The following is a 25,323-nucleotide window of genomic DNA, read 5'->3' as shown; positions in this document are numbered from 1 at the left end:
ATGTAGAAATGCCCAATAAATGTTAGATAAATTTTTGTTTTTAAGAATATCCTCAATGTAAATGTGGTGTCCTTGATTGGATCCTGGAACATTAAAAGGACACTGGGGAATACAAATAAGCTCTGAAGTTTAGTTAATAGCAGTATTACAATGTTGGTTTCTTGGAAGAGGAGAGTGGAAAAAGTTGGCTTAAAACTCAACATTCAGAAAACTAAGATCATGGCATCTGGTCCCAACACTTCATGGCAAATAGGTGGGAAAACAATGGAAACAGTGAGAGACTTTATTTTCTTGGGCTCCAAAATCACTGCAGATGGTGACTGCAGCCATGAAATTAAAAGACACTTGCTCCTTGGAAGAAAAGCTGTGACCAATCTAGACAGCATATTAAAATGTAGAGACATTACTTTGCTGACAAAGGTCCGTCTAGTCAAAGCTATGGTTTTTCCAGTAGTCATGTATGGATGTGAGAGTTGGACTATATAGAAGGCTGAGAGCCAAAGAATTGATGCTTTTGAGCTATGGTGTTGGAGAAGGCTCTTGAAGATTCCCTTGAATGGCAAGGAGATCCAACCAGTCCATCCTGAAGGAGATCAGTCCTGAATATTCATTGGAAGGACTGATGCTGAAGCTGAAGCTCCAATACTTTGGCCAGTTGATGCGAAGGGACAACTCATTGGAAAAGACTCTGATCCTGGGAAAGATTGAGGGAAGGAGGAAAAGGAAGTGACAGAGGATGAGATGGTTGGATGGCATCATTGATGCAATGGATGTGAGTTTGAGCAAACTCAGGGAGTTAGTGAAGGACAGGGAAGCCTTGCACGCTTCAGTTCATGGGGTTGCAAAGAGTCGGACACAGCTTAGAAACTGAACAACGACAACAACAGTTTGGGGGGCATGGCACCAAGAAAAGTCAAGGGAATCACGTGAATTTGCAGAGTAAGTGTAGAGGTAAAGGCGAGTCTTGTTGGGGGCTTAGGGACAGGTAGCTCCATGGGTGGGGCTTTGATCTGAGTCTTAATTCGGTCTGGGAAGGGAGAAAGGGAAATCATGAGTGTTTGGGTTGAGCCACCCCTGACTTCTGCGCTTTTCTAAGCAGCGCCTAGAGCAGGGCCAGGTGGGTGCACACTTGGCTGTTTTGTCGCTTCATCAGGGTCAGGTGGCCACAGTGCACAGAGCACGGGCTTTGGGCCAGGCGGTCTGGGCTCAGCAGCTGTGCTGTTTCTTGTCATCTTGTGAGCTGGTTACTTAGCCTCTCTGAGCATCACGAAAATGAGGTACCAATGGCCAACCGACTGAGTTGCTATGAGGATTACTCCCATTAGATGTGTCATGATGCTCGGCACACGGTAAGGCCTCAGGAGCAGTGGCTGCCTCTGTGCCTCTTTCCTTCACTGTGACAATGCTGCTAAACATTTCTTGGAAAGGCAGCTTCTCTTAAAGGAAAAAATGTGGCTTTGGGAGTCTGTGCTGCTGACCATTTGGGTAAACTGGTGTCACTGTAAAGTGTAGGACTGTAGTGATATTACAAGGTGAAGTGTGAGCGTAGCCCATAGACATATCCCATTCCTGTTAGTTCTTGTCATTTTGTCTTGCGTTTCTCTCCATTTGATTCACTTTAATGTTGACGACTCCTCTGAACCAGCTTGTCGCTCTTCCAGGACAAATCTTTTAAATCTTCTATTTCCCAGATGCCTCCCCCCAGCACTTAATTTAGGGGCAGAGTAGGTGCTCATCAAACACATATGACCCCCTTTCAGGGTGGGCTTCCTCAACCTTTAGATCCTACAGCAGCTGCACTAGCCTTGGTTGTACCCCATTCTTCTGAGCTTGAGAAATCGTGCTTGGGTTGGTTGAGCAGAAGAAGACCAACCTCTGAAATGACCACCAAACATTTTATTTATTTTACCTTAATAGTACTTTACCATAATAGTAGGCTTTCATTTCTAAGACAGCTCTGAGGAATGAGAAGCGGAAGGCAAGATGGAAGGCGGGAGCCTGGGAAAGTTGCATCAGACAGCAGCTTCAGCCTCTGCAACTAAATCAGCTGAGGGAACCCATCATGGCCCGAGTCCACCCTGCTATGAAAAATCCGCCTGCTGACTTCTACCCTCTGCTCGTCCTCGTTCTCCGCCTCCTCCTCCTCCACCTCGTCCTCGCTCGACTTGCGGCAGGCGTTCTGGTAGAGCACGGCACACACGCCGGTCAGCCAGGCGGCCACGGTGCCCGCGCAGAAGATGCAGAAGCTGATGAGCAGCAGGAAGATGTAGTCCTGGAGATCTAGGTTTGTGATGCACATATACCGGAGCGGGTTCCCCACCTTCGTGATGGGCCATCCTGCCAGCTCTGTGGGCTCCACGCAAGTGGCATTTTGTTCATCTAAGAGGAAACACACAGCAGGCAGAGTGCTGAAACAGAACTCCTAGGCTTGTGAGGCCAACGGGGACCTGGAGTGATGGCATGGACACTGGCTACTCAAAGCGTGGTCTGAGGGCCAGCAGTACCGGCATGACAGGGACCCCATGAGAAATGTGGAATCTCAGGCAGCATGCCCAGGCCTCCTTGACTCAGAATCTGCATCTTAACAAGATCTCCAGGTGATCTCTGGGCATAGTAAGGTTTGAGACTGCACATGGACTGCTTTTTGCCCCAGGCTTAGCTGCATTCAGGCAACTCACTCCAGTACTCTTGCCTGGAAAATTCCATGGACGGAGGAGCCTGGTAGGCTACAGTCCATGGGATCGCAAAGAGTTGGACATGACTGAGCAACTTCACTTCTAGCTGTGTTCACATCACGTGCTAAAAATGACGTTTGCTTTTTAAGGCTCTTCAAAGAATGGGAGAGCACAGAAGGAGCTGGGAGTTTGGAAACTTAAGCAAGATGGTCATGGAGTATTGACACTCCACAGAGCTCCATCAATGTTTGGCATCTCTTGCTCCCTTCCTCATCTTACCCCCACCTTCCCCTCCACCTGTCCCTTTCCCTTCTCCTGTGCCTGAGCCCAGCCAGGGATCACTAAGGCCACTCAAGGTCATCACACCCCACTTAGGAGGGACAGGATTCTCTGGAAATGCCTACTGTGTGTTCTCTACACCCTCAACCTGGAGAAATCAGGGACGAGCTCAGGGCAAAGGGACAGCCAATACAGGAAGCAGTTCTGCTTCTGTGATGCTGTTGGCATCACTCATGATTTACATGAGTCTCACTCCTTTATAGCGGCTGACTCAGCTGCCTGGATCCTTCTCTGAGCACCTCCCCACACCAAGCACTGTGGACTTCAGTATATAATAGAAGGAAAAGTGGGTCATGGAGCCAGACAGACTAGAATTCAAACCTGCTGTCACTAATTTTGGAAACTTCAGCAGGATGTCTGATACTGTCTTGGAATCCCATTGCCTCATCCTATAAAGAATAACTGTATCCATGAAATTAAAAGACGCTTGCTCCTTGGAAGAAAAGTTATGACCAACCTAGACAGCACATTGAAAAGCAGAAACATTACTTTGCATACAAAGGTCCTTCTAGTCAAAGCTATGGTTTTTCCAGTAGTCGTGTATGGATGTGAGAGTTGGACTCTAAAGAAAGCTGAGCGCTGAAGAACTGATGCTTTTGAGTTATGGTGTTGGAGAAGACTCTTGAAGATTCCCTTGGATGGCAGGGAGATCCAACCAGTCAAACCTAAAGGAGATCAGTCCTGAATATTCATTGGAAGGACTGATGCTAAAGCTGAAATTCCAATCCTTTGACCACCTGATGTGAAGAGCTGACTCATTAGAAAAGACCCTAATGCTGGGAAAGATTGAAGGCTGGAGGAGACAGAGAATGAGATGGTTGGATGGGATCACTGACACAATGGACATGAGTTTGAGTAAGCTCCAGGAGTTGGTAATGAACAGGGAAGCCTGGAGTGCTGCAGTCCATGGGGTCGCAAAGAGTTGGACACGACTGAGCAACTGAACTGAACTGATAAAGAAGAACATCTATTCTCAGGGTAATAAAGAGGATTTAACCGGCACAGGTGAGCAGGTGAGCTACTGTACACAGCAGTGCACACAGTACACTGTACACAAGAGCTGCACAGACTGCTCAGAGCTCTGTTGTCAGTCCTGCATTTCTCTAGCTCCATATATTTTGCCATGCTGATGCTGAGGTGCCTGTGTGCAGTGTCCAGGTGAAAATATCCAGCAAGCATTAGATAAATGAGTTTCCACTCAGGGCTGAGATTAGGGCTTAAGACAATTATGATCAGAGTCATAGTAGCAGCTGATATTTACCAAGTTCTGTCTACATGCTAAGTGATATGTAAATGCTATCTCATTTAATTCTTACAAGAATGTTGACACATTTTCATCCTTGTTTTTCACATCAGGAAACTGAGACTCAGAAAAGTTTCCTAACCTGAAGGTTCTGGATAAACTGCAGGATCTCAGCAGGGGACAGGAGACAGAAAACCTGGACTGAGCCATCTGAGCTTGTTTTTCAGAAGTAGGAGTCAGAGAGAGACTAATGCGGGGAGAAGCTTCCCCTACAACAGGGTAGGAACTCCAGGCTATGTAGTGGTAGTAGTGAAAGTTGCTCAGTTGTATCCGACTTTTTGGGACCCCATGGACTATATAGTCCATGGAATTCTCCAGGCCAGAATACTGGAGTGGGTAGCCTTTCTCTTCTCCAGGGGATCTTCCCAACTCAGGGATCAAACCCAGGTCTCCTGCATTGCAGGCAGATTCTTTACCAGCCGAGCCACAAGGGAAGCCCAGGCTATGTAAAGGCACTGATTTCTTTGGTGACCAAGGAAATGAGGGAAATCAGTTTGGACTAGAGCTAGAAGCAGGAGAAATAGGGAAAGGAATACAGAGGTGAGCTTACTGGGAGGCAGCTGGTTCTGGGTGACTGGAATGAGCTGTCCAGGCTGACCATTAAGTCCTCTCCAAACTGGACACCATTGCCTGCACCCTGGTTCCTGGTCTTGTTGGTTACTTTCAGGAAGATGGCCTGATGTTTGTAATGCTACTGAGGACTCGCTCTTGGTTGAGGTTTTAGTCACAGGAGGAGGAAGCCAGCATGGGGCTGCCACATTGACTGTTTGCAAAGATTACAGAGGAAAGGAGAGGAAGAAGCCCCTCTCTAGAATGAGTGTGAGACAGAGGCCCTGTGGGTGACCCAGGCCAACTGGAGAGGAAAGGGCCCTTGGGCTTCCATCTCAGGGTGCTGTAAAGGGTCAGGAACGCAGTTATGTCTCAAGACCTCTCTCTAGTCAGCCTGGTTCAAGGACCTCTGGTGCTTTTCCAGGAGACCCAAGCAGAGGCTGGTGAGGTGAGGGAAGACTCCGGCAATTTTCAGGAATTCTAGCAAGACAGGGCTTAGATCACCTGCCTAAGCTGCCAGAGACACCATGTGGGAATATACAAAGAAAGATGTATATGAGAAAGGAGAACATGGGACTCTGAGGGTCTGGAGTGTGCCCAGTGGTGGGTGCAGAGGGGTTTATCTCATTCTATTTTTAAAAAGATTAGGCTTTCAAATCAGGGCTTGGGCGGCAGATATGAGACTAAACATTAAATGTGTTATTTCCCCATTTTGGAGCATTACCTTGAAAGGAGCAATTAGGCAGCGATTTTAATGCATTGTTAGGCTGCTTTTAAGTGAGGGATGTGGGTGGCTCTGTGGAGAGGGTTTTTCTACTGCTGCATTCTCTCTCCCCTCTTCATTACCTGTCACCGCCAAGGTGTGAGCGCGCCTCACCTCCCAGCACGTCTGTCTCCACCATAGCCAGTTCCCCAGCTCTGGACCGCTGCACACACTCCTGCCAGATTTCCCCTTCTGCAAGCTTGGCTCTTGCCAGTCACACTCTGGTTCAAAACCCCTGTCTGACCTCCCCCAGGGCTCAGGATAACATCCAGACCGCCTGGTGTTCAGAGCCCTCAGCGTTGCCCCGTTCTACCATTCCCACCTTACTTCTCAGTTCTCCCCATAACTCACCCTTTATTCTAGTCAAATTAAACTCTCTTTGCTCCTTGGTTACCTCTCCCCCTTACCTACAGCTAGCTTTGTTACACTGCTCTTTTCGCATCAAATATCTCTTCCTCCAATTTTTGCATCATCAAGTCCTTCCTGTCCTTCAAGGTCTAATGTAAATGCATCTACTTCCAGGAACCCTTCCCCAGCCACTTCATCCTCCCAGTTCAGAAGATATATTGTGATTGTTCCCACTGTGGGCTCATCTGTTGCATTTCTTAGCATCATTCTTACTGCACCTATCACGTTCTGTCTTACTTGGTGGTTATTTGCTAGAAAAGCAAAGCATCAAAAAAAAATTTTTTGAAAAAGCATATTTTTAAACAGATTTTTTTGATGTGACCACTTTTAAAGTCTTTATTGAACTTGTCACAGTATTGCTTCTGCTTTATGCTTTGGATTTTTGGCCACAGGAATGTGGGATCTTAGCTCCCTGACCAGGGACCAAAACTATAACCCCTGCAAGTGAAGTCTTAACCACTGGACCACTATGAAGGTCCTGCAAAAAGCATCTTTTCTCTCCTACAAGACAGACTTTTAGCTCCTGAAGGCATAATCCATGTCTGATCATTATCATTCTTGTTAATAAGAGCTATTATTCCTTGAATTACTTGATTTTTAATATTTGGGGATTTTCTAGCACTGCTTTCATTATTCAATTCTAGTTCAGTTCTACTGTAGTCAGAGGCATATTTCTCTGATTTCAGTCCTTTGAAGTTTATTAAGAATTTTCTTTATAATAGAGTCAGTTTTAGTAATTTTTGCATGTGCACTGAAAAAATGTATTGTCTTTGTTGAATACATTGTTCTATGTATGCCAATGAGTGTGCTTTTATACAGATTGTCTACGTCTTTATTGACTTTTCATCTTTTTTGGCTTTTTGTTAACTTTATTGTCTCAGCTACTATTAGCCTACTTGTTGTCTGCTAGTTACTGGGATGGAGAAGGCAACGGCACCCCACTCCAGTACTCTTGCCTGGGAAATCCCATGGACGGAGGAGCCTGGTAGGCTGCAGTCTATGGTGTCGCTAGGAGTCCGACACGACTAAGCGACTTCACTTTCACTTTCATGCATTGGAGAAGGAAATGGCAGCCCACTCCAGTGTTCTTGCCTGGAGAATCCCAGGGACGGGGGAGCCTAGTGGGCTGCCCTCTATGGGGTCACACAGAGTTGGACACGATTGAAGCAACTTAGCAGCAGCAGCAGCAGTTACTGGGAAGTATGTTAAAATCACCAGTTATGGTTGTACACTTGTCTACTTCTGCAAATAGTTCTGTTAAGTTTTGCTTACATATTTTGAAGCAATGTTCTTAAATACATATATAACTGTTAGTTCTTTCTGGTAGATTTACCCTTTTCTTTTGGTTAGTGTTTGTATTGCATATCTTTTCCCATCGTTTTACTTTTAATCTTTCTGTGTTCCTATATTTAAGGTATGTTTAGTAAGCCGGATGCAGCTGGGCTTTGTTTTTCATTCAGTCTAGTAAACTGTATTTTAATCAGCCCATTAACATTTAATGTTAGACTGATATATTTGGATTAACTATTGTTTTCCATTTCTCCCACTTTTTAAATGATCCTAGCTCTCTATTATTTCATCTCTCTCTTCTTAAAAAATTTTTTCACTTTGTATTGGGGGATAGCCAATTAACAACATTGTGACAATTTCAGGTGAACAGCAAAGGGACTCAGCCAGACATACACATGTATCCATTCTCCCCCAAACTCCCCTCTCATTCAGGCTGTTAGGTAACATCAGGGTAAGTTCCATATGCTACACAATAGGTCCTTATTGGTTCATCTCTTCTTTAGCTTGTTAGTCATGCATTCTTCTAGTCTAGTATGATGACTCTAGGGTTTATGGACCTATCTGCTCATCTTGGAGTGTCTTATATGTTCTAGGCATCATATAAGGTGCTTCACGAAATTAAACTCTACTCTTGAGCACCCTGCTGGGTGTGTGTGTTAGTTGCTCAGTCGTGTCTGACTTTTTGCGACTTTATGGATTGTACCCTCCCAGGCTCCTCTGTCCATGAAATTCTGCAGGCAAGAATACTGGACTGCGTTGCCATTCCCTTCTCCAGGGGATCTTCCCAATCCAGGGATCAAGCTTGGGTCTCCCACATTGCAGGCAGATTCTTTACCTTTTGAGACACCAGGAAAGTGCTCCACTAAGTAGTTTTAATTATTCCCAAGCTACAGGATGAATAAGTTGTACATCAATTACTCCTTCTCTGGCTTTCTTGATCTCCTTGCCTCTGAGAAAAGGCTGCCAAGGCACTGTTGTATATGTTGTGCACTGCACAATCCCAGGGCTTTCATTCATATTACAAACAGGCAGTTAAGCCCCATATTATCCCTTCCTCAGCTCCACTTCATAGGTGCAGAGCATTTGCCCCAGGTACAGTGCCTAGGTACAATTACAGGTATCATTAATGTTTAAATTCTCCCTGCAGATAGTTCCTAAGGAAACATAAACCACACACTTCTTTAGTTCCTCATGTGGCATATTGCTCACAAGTGGAAAACCTGTCTGCCAAAATCAACGCATGAAGGGAAAAGTTTCAGGGACCCAGAACCACACCTGGTAGCATAGCAACTGAGGAAGCCTTCCTTCAGAAAACCAGCTTGAACCTGGTGGCTTTATGAGGAACTGCTCTTTTTCTTAATCCACAAAAGTGACCACAGTTCTGCAGTCTGCATGGCTCTCCAGATGAGCAGGCTGCTTTGAGTTCCCTGGACAGTCTTGCTCAGGAACTGCCTGGGCTAAGGGGAGGAGGCCAGCCTCCAGCTGACGGCCATGTAATGGGAGAGGATACAATTTGCAGACTTCAGTTACACTGCAACTGCCCCTTGGAGAACAAATGCCAGTTTCTATCAGTCTAAGCACTTTGTGGTAAAAATTTCCACCTGGAACCTAGAGAAAGGCCCAGTTCCCCCATTTCTCCTTATTAGGCCCTAGCTTGCCTCAATATCATTGGATGTTCAGTACTTTGTCTTTTTTTTTTTTGTCCAGCTAAATTATGTATTTATTGAGGAAGTGGATATCTGTCTGCTTCTGTCTGCTAGATTATGAACTCCATGAAGACATGGATTTGTGTTCACTATTGTGTCCCCAACATCTAGAGTACTGCTTAACACACATCAGAGCTCAAAGTATGTTTGTTGAGTGGATTAAATATTTTTTGTTATTAATGTCCCTTGGGGGCAGTGTTATTGACATAGGGCTTAATGGGAGGAAAGAGACCTTGGGGTGATAGAAGGCCATAGATGGGCAGCTAACCTCGTACCATCTCGGACTATTCTACATTAGGCTAATACCAATCCCTGCTTACCTTGTGAGAGTTTAGGGAGAATTCAGTGAGCTAAGGGATGTGAAGGCTTGGAGGAGGCAGGAACAGATGGTCTCCAGGACAAAATGAAGGGTAAGCCTTGAACTGTCTTCTGAGAGTGGAGAAGGAGATGAGGGTAAGTGCAGATGGAGATGGGGGGTGAGGATACAAGGGCTGCAGGCATGATATCAAAAGGTAGCTATTGTTTCGATCACTGCTTGAGAATTGTTTGAGAGCAGAGATCCTATTTGTTCACCTGTATATCCCTAGTGCAATGGCACCCTACTCCAGCACTCTTGCCTGGAAAATCCCATGGATGGAGGAGCCTGGTAGGCTGCAGTCCATGGGGTCTCGAAGAGTCAGACATGACCGAGCGACTTCACTTTCACTTTTCACTTTTATGCACTGGAGAAGGAAATGGCAATCCACTCCAGTGTTCTTGCCTGGAGAATCCCAGGGACGGGGCAGCCTGGTAGGCTGCCGTTTATGGGGTCGCACAGAGTTGGACACGACTGAAGGGACTTAGCAGCAGCAGCACACAATAGAGCCTTGATAAATATCTGTTGAATACATATAGGAGAAAATGTGTGGATTATTGGCCTAATCTCATACAGTTCAGTTCAGTTGCTCAGTTGTGTCTGACTCTTTGTGATCCCATGGACTGCAGCATGCCAGGCTGCCCTGTTCGTCACCAACTCCTGGAGCTTGCTCAAACTCATGTCCATCAACTCAAGATGCCATCCACCCATCTCATCCTCTGTCGTCCCCTTCTTTTCCTGCCTTCAACTTTTCCCAATATCAGGGTCTTTTCCAATGAATCAGTTTTTCATATCAGGCAGCCAAAGTACTAGAGCTTCAACTTTAGCATCAGTCCTTCCAGTGAATATTCAGGACTGATTTCCCTTAGGATTGACTGGTTTGATCTCCTTGCAGTCCAAGGGACTCTCAAGAGTCTTCTTCAACATCACAGTTCAAAAACATCAATTATTCAGGACTCAGCTTTCCTTATGGTCTAACTCTCATGTCCATACATCCATCCATATGGGAAAAACCATCTTTTTGACTATACAGATCTTTGCCTGTAAAGTAATGCCTCTGCTTTTTAATACACTGTTGCAAAGAGTCGGACATGACTGAGCGACTGAACTGAACTGAACTAGGTTTGTCATAGCTTTTCTTCCAAGGAACAAGCGTCTTTTAATTTCATAGCTGCAATCACCATCCCAGTGATTTTGGAGCCCAAGAAAATAAAGTCTGTCACTGTTTCCATTGTTTACCCATTTATACACCATGAAGTGATGGGACCAGATGCCATGATCTTCGTTTTTCAAAGCTGAGTTTTAAGCTGGCTTTTTCACTCTCCTCTTTCACTTTCATCAGGGGGCTCTCTAGTTCCTCTTCACTTTCTGCCATAAGGGTGGTGTCATCTAAATATCTGAGGTTATTGATATTTCTCCCTGCAATCTTGATTTCAGCTTGTACTTCAACCAGTCCAGCATTTTGCATGATGTACTCTGCATGTAAGTTAAATAAGCAAGGTGACAATATACAGCCTTGATGTACTCCTCTCCCAGTTTGGAACCAGTCCATTGTTCCATGTCCAGTTCTAACTGTTGCTTCTTGACCTCCATACAGATTTCTTAGGAGGCAGGTAAGATGGTCTGGTATTCCCATCTCTTGAAGAATTTTCCACAGTTTGTTGTGATCCACACAATTCAAAGGCTTTAGCATAGTCAATGAAGCACAGGTGGATGCTTTTCTGGAACTCTCTTGCTTTTTCTATGATCCAGCAGATGTTGGCAATTTGATCTCTGATTCCTCTGCCTTTTCTAAATCCAGCTTGAACATCTGGAAGTTCTCAGTTCACATACTGTTGAAGCCTGGCTTGGAGAATTTTGAGCATTACATTGCTAGCATCTGAAATGAGTGCAATTGTGCAGTAGTTTGAGCATTCTTTGGCATTGCCTTCTTTGGGATTGGAATAAAAAGTGACCTTTTCTAGTCCTGTGGCCACTGCTGAGTTTTCCAAATTTGCTGGCATATTGAGTGGAACACTTTAACAGCATCATCTTTAAGGATTTGAAATAGCTCAGCTGGATTCTCATACAGCAGTTCTTTAAAACTCATGTTTTTGGCTTTGCTGTGCAGGACTTGTTTCTGATGGAATTTGAAGGGAACACTATTATATTCTGCTGTACTATGAATGGGGCTTCCCTGGTGGCTCATCAGTAAAGAATCTGCGTGCAATGCAGGAGACCTGGGTTTGATCCCTGAGTCTGGAAGATCCCCAGGAAGAGGGTGTGGCAACCCATTCTAGTACTCTTGCTTGGAGAATCCATGGACAGAGGAGCCTGGCAGGTGGCAGTCCACAGAGCTGCATGGAGTTGGACATGACTGAAGTGATTAAGCAGCAGCAGCATACTATGAATGGCTCAGAGAAGACTCCCTAGAGGGGAACCTGGATTGCACCATATGCAGCCCAGCACAACCAAACCCAACTGGCCAACAAGGCCCCTTCTTAGACCCTCATGCATGGTCCTGTGAGTATTTCTAGTCCTGACATTGGCTCCTACTTTTGCCTCCCTAGAGCTCCTTTCTCTCATCACCCAAATGTCTTCCCTTGATGGAAGCCAGGCTTTAGCAAACTATAATCTGTGGGCCAAATCCATCCTGTGGCATGTTTTTGTATTGATAAATAAAGTTTTATTGGAACACAGCCATGACCATTCATTAATGTAGTTTCTATGGCTGCTTTTATGCTACAGAGACAGAGTAGTCACAACAAAGACCCACAAAGCTTAAAATATTTACTCGTCCTTTTTTTTTAATTTTTTTAATTGAAGGGTAATTGCTTTACAGAATTTTGTTGTTTTCTGTCAATCAACAGGAATCAGCCATAGGTAGAAAGTGTGTGCTGACTCCTGGTCTAAAGCATCCTTGGCTTTGGATGATTTGGGCTTGGGCAATACAGTTCTTATAACAATTTTTCCCCTTGCATGAAGAGTTCATATTTTGGTAAGGTTTAAGCCTGATTCATAGACCATTGGAACACTACAGGAACAAACCTTGAAGTCTATCAAGTTCAGCCTGATTATTCCTGTGCTTTAAAGTTGCTTAGACTACAGAACTGGTCTTTTGTATGAGCAGTTGTAGATGAGCACAGTTTACAGGTAGAAAGACCCCTTTTCTTCATGACATTTCTCAGATGCTTCTCAGTGCCCAGAATTCTGTCAGCAGGAGCTTCACTTCACTGATAAAATAAGGCTTAAAGTGTAAAGTCCTCTGGAAAAGAAGCCAAAGACTTAAGCCCTCCCATGCGGAACGCCTGCTACTGACTTTCTGTAGCAGGTTATGATGGGGGGAGAGGAGCCAACTGCATATCAGATCTGGGGATGGTACCAGGCAGTTCTGGGAAGCTAATTTGTAAACCAAACAAAGTTGGCTCTCAGTTTGGCCTAGAGCTGGACCTTGTGAATAACTACCCATCTTCTTGGAAAAACTCAGATAGTGGACAGTTATTGTCCTCATGGGTAAGAGGCAATTTAGAAAAGCTCAGTGGTGGAAGGGCAACACCATTCACCAGTTGCCCAGGCAGAGACTTGGGAGTCCTTGCTGCATCTCTCACATCCCATAATTCAAGCCATGAGCCAGCCCTGTTAGTCCGACCTTCACAGTATACCCCGATTCTAACCTTCTCTGGACCATTACCTGGGGCCAAGCCACTGTTCCCTGCTGCCTGAAAACTGAGGCAGCCTCTTAACTCGGGTCCCCGCTTTCCCAGCTCTCCATCTAGCACTGGGAGGCAGCTGTACATCATAGATCGTGTCTCTTCTCCACTTAAAACCCTTTCATAACTTCCTGTCACATTTGGAATAAAATCGAAAGCTTCTCCATGACCTCCAGGTCCTATATGATCTGGCCTTTGATTTTTAACCTCATCTCTTACCTTGGCTCCACTCCTCTTCAGCCATACTCACCTTCTACTACATCGAACTTATTCCACCCTAGGGTCTTTGCACTTGCTCTTGCCTTTGTTTAGAAAGCCCACACTCTGTGTCATGTTTCCTTTGCCGATCCCCTCACTTTATTCAGTTTTCTGCACTCCTTAATTTATCCTTTGATATGTTCAGTTCAGTTCGGTCGCTCAGTCGTGTCCAACTCTCTGCGATCCCATGAATTGCAGCACGCCAGGCCTCCCTGTCCATCACCAACTCCCAGAGTTCACTCAGACTCACGTGCATTGAGTCAGTGATGCCATCCAGCCATCTCATCCTCTGTCGTCCCCTTCTCCTCCTGCCCCCAATCCCTCCCAGCATCAGAGTCTTTTCCAATGAGTCAACTCTTTGCATGAGGTGGCCAAAGTAGGAGTTTCAGCTTCAGCATCATTCCCTCCAAAGAAATCCCAGGGCTGATCTCCTTCAGAATGGACTGGTTGGATCTCCTTGCAGTCCCTGTGATCCTCTCATGCTAAGCATCATTTGTTTGGTTTTCATGATCACCAGTGAGCTGATGATTTACAAACATATATTTTATCTTCTATTCTGAATTTCAGGTCAAACCATCCAAAAGCCTCCTGTCTCACAAAGAGCTCCCGCTCAACACATTTAAGACAGGACTTGGCTTCTCCCCAAGCCCCTTTACTACTTTCTTCTCTCAGTGGAGCCCCCACAGCTGTCCAAGCCAAAGCCTTGGGAATTATACTTGATTTTTCCTTTCCTTTATTTTCCACATCTCATTGACTTTTTTATTCACTCAAATATTTTTTGAGAACTTTCTCTGTGTCTGAAGATTCAGACCTGCTCTTGGATCTTGTAGACCTTCCTGTCTATCAGAGAATACAAATGTTAAAGAACACAGACCTGTTAATTACTTAGAATTGTGCCTGGAGTCACAAAGGGAGTGCAGGGGACTCTGAGAAGGTCTAGTTCAGTCCCAGGTCCTGTTGTGTCTGCCTTCTGAACAGTTTCTTCTGGCCTATCTGTACCTCTTCAATTCATGCCTCTGCTGTAGACTGCCAGCCTCTCTTGTCTGAATGCCCACAGAAGCCTCCTAGCTCTGTATTCATCTTTCCTGCCTTCCAAAACTTCTCAGGATACATTGCATGTTCCCTAGAAAATCATTCAAAGGCCCTAGATGGCCAACCGCCCGTTTCTCTTTTCTAGCCGCATCCACATTTTGTTGGATTTCTTTCAGGTTGGGGAATTCTTCATTTCTAGAGGTGAAGAAACTGAGGTTGGCTGCTTTGGCAGCCTTGCACTGCCTCCTTCCAGGGGCCTGAATGGTATTGGGTGACCAGAGGGGCCATGCATAGCGGTCTGGCATTTCTGAGTTTGAGGGGGCTTTAGATCACCTACTCTCAGGGATTCCAACTGGGCTGAGTTAGAGAGTGTATGAGAATCACACAAGGCCCTTCCCAAACTGAACAAGCTTGCCCCCTCCATCCCTTCTCAAGTTTTCTGGATCATTTGGGGATCACTGCCCCAGTTGCAGCCCTCTCAGCGGCTTCATTGCCCTCGGGAGGCTGCTTCTCCGGCTCTCAGCAGAAGGGAGCCACAGGGCCAGGGTGAGGTGGGAGAGACATGCTGGCAGAGCAGTTGACAGCCTTGGCAATGTCTGCTGCCCAGCTGTTCCCGCTTTTGGCGTCTGGTCTTTATTGCAATCTCCCTGATGGAGGAGATGGGTTAGCATTAATAGTGGAAGGGTGTGAAGACCTGAATTCATTCTGGAAATCTAAGTTTTGGCACAGTTGTAGATGACTTTGTACTTGGTGGGTTGAAATGGGGCCATTATCCTATTACAGCAGCCTGGAATACAGGATAAAATAGCCTCAGAATGAAACTAAGATGTTCTCTGTTCAAAATGCCCTCTAAATGGCTTAGACCTGAAGCAGTGCATGACCCAGCCCATCTGCTTCCTGCAGATGTCCCCAGGTGGCTTTATCCCCCTGCCTTGGTGGCACTCCTGCCTAGAGTCCTTTTTTTGACTTGTGGACCCCACCATTGGACTAAGCAGGATGGTCCAAGGACTGTAATTTAAGGGCTGACACAGACAGACCTTCTGTCCTGAAACTACCCCCATGTCTATGCTAGTAGCCTGTCCCTTTCTGTGTTCTCTCTGGTTCTGTTTGTTCCCTGTCACATTGCAAATGCCCCTTGAGGGAGACATATCAAAACATTATTAGCCACCAGCATCACATCCAGTGTGTTAGTCGCCCAGTCATGTCTGACTCTTTATGACCCCATTGACTGTAGTCCTCCAGGCTCCTCACCCATGGGATTTTCCAGGCAAGAATACTGCAGTGGGTTGCCATTTCCTTCTCCACGGGATCTTCCCAATCCAGGGATTGAACCTGGGTCTTCTGCATTGCAGGCAGACTCTTTATTATCTGAGCCATCAGGGAAGCCCCCAACATCTCAGTGTAAATCAATTTATTCACTAGTTGAAGCAGCCACTGTAGAGCTAGAATCCAGGTCATTGTCATTGGGCTTCTCATAGACCCTGCCCCAAGCTAACTGGGTCATCATCTCTGGACAGGGAGCCTGGGCTTCTTGTGCTCATTGGAGTTTGAGAACTGCTGGTTGAGCAGGCCAGGCCTGGGAGGAAAATTCAAGGCACTGAGTCCCTGGAGGGTGGAGGCATTGTTCTAGCCAGCAGAGGGTGTTTAAGACAGGAGGTGAGAGAATGCAGAAGTTACAGGTTGCATTTCCTAATTGTGTGACCACAGTACTCATCTAGGAACATCTGTACCTCAACACTAACCCATTGTGTACTTGCCCATTTGGGACGCTGTCTGCTGACCACTGCTCTCCTCTTCCTCCATCTAAGTGCATCTTTTATTTCTATTTAGGTCCAACTAGAAGGAGTCTTATAGAATGTCTACTCCTGTTTCCTTATTTCAGAGACAAGTGAGACTCAGAGAGAAAATGACTTGCCACCCAAATCATACATTGACATGATTGAGATCAGAACTCCTGGCTTTCAACTGCATTTTCCCTCTCTTGTATCCCTAGATTTGTCTTATTAAAGACAGGATTTATGACTTCTTTCCCTGTGATAAAGCACCCCAACATAAAAAAAAAAAAAAAAGAATGTTAAGCATATAATAAACATACAATATCTGTTTCAGAGTTGAATGGACAGTGATGTACCTGATAGTAAGGAAATATCATGGCATGGGGGAAACACTTAACTTGGATGTTAGAAGATCTCCATCCTGGACTGGACTCTATAACCACTTACCTGCTGCTGCTGCTAAGTCGCTTCAGTCGCGTCCAACTCTGTGCGACCCAAGAGACGGCAGCCCACCAGGCTCCCCTGTCCCTGGGATTCTCCAGGCAAGAACACTGGAGTGGGTTGCCATTGCCTTCTCCAATGCATGAAAGTGAAAAGTGAAAGTGAAGCCGCTCAGTCGTGTCGGACTCTTAGCAACCCCATGGATTGCAGCCTACCAGGCTCCTCCGTCCATGGTATTTTCCAGGAAGAGTACTGGAGTGGGGTGCCATTGCCTTCTCCAGCCACTTACCTGAGAGGGGGCTAAATTATAAAGTTCCAGCTTAAGTATCTTATATTAAAGGCTTCCCTGACCAGTCATAAATATGGCTATTTAAATGAATTGAAATGACATAAAATTAAAAATTTGGTCCTCAGTTCCACTAACCCTATTTCAAGAGTTTAATCGCCACATGTGGCTAGTGGATACTGTGTTGGACAGCACAGATTTAGACCATTTCTGCTGCTGCAAAAGGTTTTGTTGGACAGCGCTAGACCAGTGTGGAGGCAGGGTGCAGGGATGTAGGAAGCCAGACTTGTTCTGTCCAGGAGCTTAGAGCTGCATGAGTTTTTGAGAGCATCTTCAGAGGCATTCAACTCTGTCCTGCTGGGGAGCGCTATCCTGGGAAGAGCTCAATTTCCACGCTCACCTTCAAATAGCATTAATGACTGGAAAATTACAGTTCTGGCCAGGAATTAGTCTTCCTATTTTCTGGCTTGAGCCAAAAAGAAAATGCAATCTGTGAATCTGTTTTAACTCTGTATTGACCAGAGCATCCGAGGAACAAGCACACTTCAACTCACTTCTATTTCTGCTATGATTTTTGTCTTTGGAAACTGAATACATGAACTCTTTGAGAACTGGACAGTTTCCAGTGCATCTGGTGAGTCTATCATTGAGGGTTTCCTTTAATGAAGACTTTTGGTAATAGCACCAAATCTCTGGTCAGTAAGGGAAAGTTTTGATGCTATTAGCTGTAGCCTTGTGATGAAGCAAGGTGAATAAAACATTCAACCTCCTCTACAGTTCCTCTGAGGGGGCAAGCAGCAGTACGACATAGGGGGAGAACACGTTATTACCCTCATGTCTTTTAAGACCACTCCATGTCTTTTTTGGATCTTGGCTTCCTTCAGGGTTCCCCACTGTTTCAGAGTTAATCTTAGTTAATTGTATTTCCTATGAAATCACTCTTTCCTCTGATATGAAAGTTGATAAAAGATTGTTCAGTCATCCAGTTGTGTCTGACTCTTTGTGACCACATGAACTGCAACACGCCAGGCCTCCCTGTCCTTTACCATCTCCTGGAGTTTGCCCAAGTTCATGTTCATTGCATCTGTGATGCCATCCAGCCATGTCATCCTCTGATGCCCTCTTTTCCTTCTGCCCTTGATCTTTCCCAGCATCAAGGACTTTTCCAATGAGTTGTCTATTCACATGTGAGTGAGTGAGTGAGTGAAGTCGCTCAGTCGTGTCCGACTCTTTGCGACCCCATGGACTGTAGCCCCCCAGGCTCCTCCATCCGTGGGATTCTCCAGGTAAGAATGCTGGAGTGGGTGAGTTGACCAAAATACTGGAGTTTCATCTTTAGCATCAGTCCTTCCAGTGAATGTTCAGGGTTGATCTCCCTTAAGATTGACTTGTTTGATCTCCTTGATGTCCAAGGGACTTTCAGGAGTCTTCTCCAGCACCACAGTTCAAAGGCATCAAGGGGTACTTATATTATTTGCCCAGGAGTTTATGTATCTTTCACAACCCTCTTCAAGATTGGGGCACTTTGGGGGATCCATAAGGATACATCTCTAATGGCTAATGGTAGCCTGATGGTAGGCTGTGGATAGGGAGAGCCTGGGACAAAACTTCTATTCAGTACTCTTCAGATGACAAAATTACACCATGAAGGTGACTTCTTTCTCCCAGGGCCATGTCTACCCGTTGGAGGTTGGAACTGACCTCGACTCCATCCCTCGAAAGATGCCTGCATGTCCATATGTGTTCCTGGAAGTTGGCTTGTCTTTAAGGTAGAACTTCAGTTCTAGACTCAGATGACTCAGGAAGAATCCCCTTACTGATGTTGGTCCAGCCCTGAGTCTCATGATCCAGTTGAGACCATGCCTTTATTTGAGATTTTTTTCCCCCCCAGGGTCTGAATTCCTATATTCATAATTCATCCAATATCCAACTCCCTCCAGGATTCCCTCCCTTCTATTTTCTCAGGGATGAGTGTCCTGAGACCTGCTGCCCACCTTCTCATAGCCTATTTATATGCCCACATGCCTCTGTACAGGCGTGTCTCCTGGACAAGGCACACTGTCCTCCAATACCACCGAGCCTTGCTGAAGTCCACTGCTTGCCCCATTGGCCACCTGACTGATAACTGGTGCTCTCTCCATTCCTTGCGCCTTTCCTACATCTGCCTACCATTCATTTATTGAATGTTTACTGCCTACCATTCATTTACTGAATGTTTATGCTGTGCCAGTCTTAATGCTAAATGGAAGTTCATAAATGTTCTAATTTCATCCTTGCACCATCCCTGGGCAGTTGGGTCTATTATTAGACCTGTCTGAAAGATGAGGAAATTGAAGTGCAGAGAGGTTAAATGAATTATCTGATCTCCTACAGATACTAAGTGGCAGGGCTAGGAATATGATTCAGGTCTGTTTTGCTCTAGAACCTGAGCTCTTAACACTGGGCTTTCCTGCCTGCATGGTGGCCATCCTTCACCACCCACAGCTGAGACTTTCCCAAGTGCTTGTTCTATCCCAAAAGGCACATGCTGCCTTCTTTGTCCTGCTCTGTCCGGTGAGTTTAGTTCTGGTGTCCCATTGCACCTTGGGACACATATGTGCAGGTGACTCATAGTCACATGAGTCTCTGTACATACTCCCAGGCTTCTTGGCTAGTTGTCTCCATGAGCACTTGTTTGGGACATAATAAATATTTAAATGAATGAAAGGATGAGCTGAGTGGTGGCATGGAAGATCCCTACTTCACTGCCATGCTCTTCAAACGGTCTACATACTATAATTCTGCTGTCATACTGACCTCAATGCAGCACTGCAGGCAAAATCTCCAGGAGTACGGTTTGGTATTCTCCCTGGGTCTAAAATGAAACCCATCTTTAAGTTTGATTCTCCTTTATAAACAACCAGGTTATTCAGCTCATTTCATAAAAATTTTCCTATGTCCTGAAACTTGGGCACATGGGAAAGAGATGTGATACCATTTAAGAACATGTCAAAGATTACCGTTTTGATAGAAAATGTGGTGTAATAGGTGGGCTGAAGGTTGAGAGTTCAACTAGAGTGTTTGTAAATAGCAAAGATACTTTCACCTAACAGAGGAATGAGTCATCGTATGAGAGTTACGTAAAATAAATGTCTCTGTTATGTTGAGGTCTGGCTAAAGGACAAGTGGAGCATTCCGTGAATTCTACTGCGTGTGTTTTCAACTTTGTGTCTGTGTGTGTTTGTTCATGTCTTGGTGTGTATCTGTGCATTTTTACACATGTATGTGTGTCATGCATATGTAATACGTGGTCGAGAGTGTGAGTATGTATATATATGTATGTATGTTTGTGTAGATATAGTTTTGTGTTTGTATATGTGCATGTGTGTATGTGTTCGCACATGTGTGTGTGTGTGTGTGTGTGTATGTGTGTATGCATGGGAAGGGAGAACCAGACTGAATAAGGTGCAAAGGAGAGCAAACACTGAAGTTGGGTTTATTCTTTTAGAGTTTGGGTAGATTGGGGTGAAACCTTGGATTGGAAGGGAAGTGCAGGCATATTATAATGAGTCTATGATGGCTCGGGCCATCCAATGAAAGTGATCTTGTGTGAGTTCCAAATGTAGACAAGACATAAAGGTGAAATATAGGTGCTGTGGCCCTATGCTTATGACGTGACTTATATTTATTACTAAAGTGACTTATTGGATCATAGTTATATAATTTGAGGACTTAAGAGATAGCAGTCATATAGAAAAAGACTTGAATTTGAAATCAGGAAGTTCAAACCACTTTCCTGCCATTTAGTTGCTGTGTGACTTTGGGTGAACCAATCCATCTTATTAACCATAGGATAGGGTCAAAAATACCTATTCTAGCCTCTTTCCATAGTCTTAGGGCACAAAATCTAAGAGCTGGTATGAAACTCAAAGTAAAGAAAATGAAACTGCACATGTGAAAAACTTCAGTAGCTGCAAAACCTGACACAAAGCTAAATTGTTCTATGCCTGGCTTGGGGTTCACTGATACCTTTAAGAGATAATAATAGTGAATTGGGGCAATGGGACTATATTTCTGCATGAAGTGATCTAACCAAACAGCAGAGGGAGATGAGCAGATTTGTAGTTTGCGTGCGTGCGTGTGTGTGTGTGTGTGTGTGTGTGTGTGTGTGTATGTGTTGGGTGGGGGACTTCCACTGGACAATGGATGAAAAGATTTGTCTACCTCAAAAGACAGACTCTTCATTCATGAGAAGCTTATGAGCTTGACAAAATAGACACCAGCTTCTGATGTTTTTGAAAACATGTAGTGAAACAGATTCAGTTTATAATCCTGTCCAACCCTGGATGGAATTCAGTCAAAGAGTCCAAAGTAGTTAGTCTGAAAATTCTGAGAAGATACAACTTTAAAAGCTAAAATTCGGATTAAGGGAGATTACCTGGGAGGTGAAGTGAAAGGCTCTGGGACTGGGGAAGGAGCCAAGCTCCTTCACACTTTTCAGCAGGGGGTCCTCCTGGCAAATTGGCAATTTCTGCTCAAGAAAAATGTGTATGAATGGTGGGGAGGGAGCAAGAGAAGATGATGCTGGTCCACAGGCTAGTTACACAAACATTGACAGGGAGAATCCCATCTGGGAACCACATTTAATGTATGAGAATGATTAATATTAACCTTCTTTTAGAGAGCTTTCTAGAAACCACCACAGCACCAGTCTTGAGAAAAGCAGAAGACACCATCTCTGGAGAGGCAAGGCAAGCGACCCAAGAAACTGCTCCTGTATTCTTTTATGATTAGTACTGTTAAGAAAATGGTCTGACAAAGTTTCTTCCTTTCGATTGATTCTAACTTGAGTTGGCTTAGATGGTAAAGGGTCTGCCTGCAATGCAGGAAACCTGGGGTCAGGAGGATCCTCTGGAGAAGGAAATGGAACCCACTCCAGCATTCTTGCCTGGAGAATCCCATGGACGGAGGAGCCTGGCAGGCTATACCCCATGGGGTTGCAGAGTTGGACATGACTGAGTGACACACACAATTCGAGTTGAAGTACCTGGCAGCAGGGCCAGGTGCCTCAGGCACAAAATTTAAGGAGATACTTTCTCTTGGTGCCACCTTCAATTTTGTATCCTGGGAGCCCCAATTTTGCATCACTTGCCCCATCATAGTACAGCCCCTGCCTGGAAGACATTTAACGACAGACCCACTTAGAAAGCTAGGAGGCTTTTTTTACTTGCTGTCATCACCCAGTTCCTTCTCTCCCAGTGCCCCTTAAAAGCCTGGCATTTTGGTCAGGAATCTTTCTAGAATATTGCCACTTGGACTTAAGGGTGGAAACTTCAGCAGGACATTTGTGAAGCTGGTATATGAAATTATTTTCAAAAACACACACCCAGGGAAGGCAGAGAAGACATGGTTCTGACCGAGTTTAATTACATCAGTGGCTCCAAGCTTTCTGTGAGGGGCTCGTTATTTCACACTTATCCAAAGCTCTGCCTTCCCTGGGTCAACGTGATATTGGTGGTGTGGGGGAATTGAAGGATGAGAATGGGACAGTAAAGTCACTGAAAAGAAGAAGGGATGAGGCACCAGAGTGCCCCAGGGACCATGGCAGAGCCGTGGGGACAGTGGACAGAGTGGCAGCAACTGGCTTGGAACTCTACCAGGTAAGACTTGAGCGTCTGCCTGTGAGTTCGGAATCTCTCTGCTTGACACACTGGGCATTGGTGGCCCATTCTGCACTCATTCGTGCTGTTCTCACCTTCCGTGCATGTTAGCATCTGAACACAAAGGAGATATCTAAGCCTTCTCTTCTCCTCCCCCTCTCACTCATGTCTCAGTGGCTCAACTGTGCCTCCTCCATCTCTATTGATCTTTCCTTTCTATGCATCATACCATTGGATTTTCTCCTGGTTAGGAATGACTGAATTTACTTTTAGATCCTAGAAAAGTCAGTCACCAAATTAAACAGATTAAAATAATTTACCAAGGGAATTCAGTGTCCTTGTATTACTTTGTCATTTTGCAGTTATAGTACATTATCATTTCCACTCATATCATTTCACATTGAAAGGACACTCTCTATGTTTGGTAATATTATTGTCCCCACTTTATAGATCAAGAAACTGAGGCTCAGAGAAATCGAGACTTCCCCAACAGCAGCTGAGTAGTAAGGGCTGAGTATGGGAGCAGAACTCAGCTCTTTGGATAACTATTCTAGAACATTTTCTATTGATCCTTATTGCCTCTCCAGTCAACCCAAGGATGGATCCTGCAGAGCAATAAGAATCCTTTCAATCAGTTTTACCCAGATTTCTCTCCCACACTAACCACCTTTGACTTCACCTTTTCCGGAACCAGTTCCTCCTATGCCATCATATCCTCATCCCCACACGCAATCAAGCCCTCACCTGGATAGTTCAGATGGGACACTATTAAGTAGATGGTGAAGTCCAGGAAAAAGCAGTTGCATTTCCAGGGGTTTCCACTCAGATACAGGGTCTGGAGTGTTATGAGGTTTTGGAAGGCAGCTTCATCCAAGGTCTGCAAGCCAGTATTTCTGAGGTCCAGGTATCTCAAAGAGCTGGTGTTGGCAAAGGTGTACTTGTTAAGTGATAACAGATGAGGGTTGTTGGAGATATTCAGCTGCAGCAGGTTGCTGAGCATGGAGAAACTATACGGGGAGATGAAGGTTAGATTGTTGAAGCTGAGGTCAAGGTAGATGAGTCTGAAGACCCCGACAAAGGTATAATCCATCACCTCCTGAATCCTGTTCTTCTGGCAGTCCAAGTAAACAAGGTCACTGAGGAGTCCTAGATTCATCGCTGGCAAGAAACGGATCTTGTTATCATTCAGGTACAGCCTCCGGGTGTTCAGGGGTATATCAGAGGGGTATTCAGTTAACTGGATCCCTGTGCAGATCACTTCTTGGTCTTGACATTGACAATTATTTGGACACTTTGACCCCGATACCAGTACCATTCCGAAGGAAAAGAGTAACCACCCCGGCCTAGGGCCTGAAGCGAGGGACATAGTAAGTCGCGGCGACTACCCTCCTTCCACTTTCCAGCGGGCGCTATCCCTCTGATCAGAAGGCTGCGAGGGGCGGGGTGGGGCGGGGGAAGGGCGCTGGAAAGAACTGTAACACTCTAGCTTTGTGCAAAGCAATTTTCCATTACAGAAGAACTGAACAGAAGTTGAAGCGCCAAGCCGGGTGCCCCACCACCCGGCTTGGTGGCTCTGCTGGTTGCTCACTCCCAGACTGCTGCTGGAAGCCTGCCTGCTTGCCTGCGTTTGCAAGTGAAGGGGAGCCAGGGGAGAGCCACATGACAATGAGGTTGCCAGTTGACACCTTTGTGATGTCAGCAGCTTCCGGAGACTGCCCGGGGTAGGGAGGGAGAGTCCTGACTCTCCTTCTGGGTTGTGTGGGGGTGTTTTGTGTAACTTGGTAAGCTGGCTGTCCTTGGGGGAGTGGGGGCCTGAAGCATAGGAGTAGGGGGGAAGCTCCTTATCAGCTCCCCATGGAGGTGCAGTGGATTAGACTAGATTGAACCCCCTAATCTGCAGGCCATAGCGGGATCACAGAAATCTCCAATGCAACTCCCTTTTTTACTGATGTGAAAAGTGACCTGTTTGAGGTCAGTTCTCACCATGGGTCTCTTCCGTGGGTATTGAGTTTGGCTAGGTGCCATTTTGGGGGGTGTTGTCAGAAAATGGGAAAGGGGCAGAAAGCAGGTGGGCTTCTCTGAAATGAGGCAAGGGAAGTTCCCTGATAAGGTTGTATTCCCAGTTTACTTACATACAACTCTGTCTGCATTTGGAATATATATGTGTACTAGAATTAAAAGCCTTTTGAGCAAGTATAAATAATCCCCCTGAAACAAAACCCAAATGTATAAAAAAAATCTGAATGCAATGATACGAACTTTTCTTACCATTTATATTTATATTCTAAAATAGGGTGTCACTAATGCTCTAGTATGAGTTTATATCCATTAGTTACTTGAGGGGTGATGGTAGGGGCTCTTTAAAAGGGAGGGATGGAGAGCCTGAAGTTTAAGAGTTAAGATGTATCATCCACTCTACAGAAGAAGGCATACTGGGCAGAAACAAAGAAAGCATCTCAGGAATTAAAATTTTTATTTTGGAGAAGAAGGAATCTCATTCTTTAAAACATTCATATATAACATAGCTTGAATATTAATAAAGCAATGAAATCTATATTTAGCTTAGAACAGTGCCTGGCACCTGGTATGTAATAAATATTTATTGAATGAATGATGCGTGAATGGCTCTGATGGTCTGCTTCCTTTTCTTGTTTCTCTGCCAAGAGAGAAATTAATAAACTCAAGTGGATCTGTGGCTGGTTAGCTAATGCTTGATTGTGTTTACTTACTCAGCATTTCCGGGGTGACTGGCCATGAATTAAGATGATGACTTTGGTGTGTTTACTGAATTGAAAGTGACCTTATTTAAGCAGAA

The 25,323-nt window shown here is 45.1% G+C and overlaps 1 protein-coding gene and 1 long non-coding RNA gene across 3 annotated transcripts in view; one reads left to right on the top strand and one right to left on the bottom strand.

Annotated features, from left to right (window-relative positions):
• LOC147377078 (uncharacterized) overlaps window positions 1-25,323 on the top strand; it is a 116,332-nt gene that overhangs the window by 55,515 nt on the left and 35,494 nt on the right. The window lies entirely within an intron of this gene.
• Window positions 1,877-25,113, bottom strand: LRRC52 (leucine rich repeat containing 52). The gene is made up of 2 exons (XM_086393845.1): window positions 23,253-25,113; window positions 1,877-2,379 (listed from the first exon to the last, which is right to left on the bottom strand). Exons 1-2 carry the CDS (start codon window positions 23,872-23,874, stop codon window positions 2,039-2,041), a joined length of 963 nt encoding a protein of 320 aa, XP_086249971.1. The 5' UTR covers window positions 23,875-25,113; the 3' UTR covers window positions 1,877-2,038.

This window comes from Bos grunniens, chromosome 3 (assembly GCF_055505025.1).
Source record: "Bos grunniens cultivar Pamir isolate PY7600 chromosome 3, Bosgru_T2T1.0, whole genome shotgun sequence".
Taxonomy (NCBI): domain Eukaryota; kingdom Metazoa; phylum Chordata; class Mammalia; order Artiodactyla; family Bovidae; genus Bos; species Bos grunniens.
The sequence above is the reverse complement of the archived record's forward strand: the minus strand, read 5'-3'. Positions and strand labels throughout refer to the sequence as shown.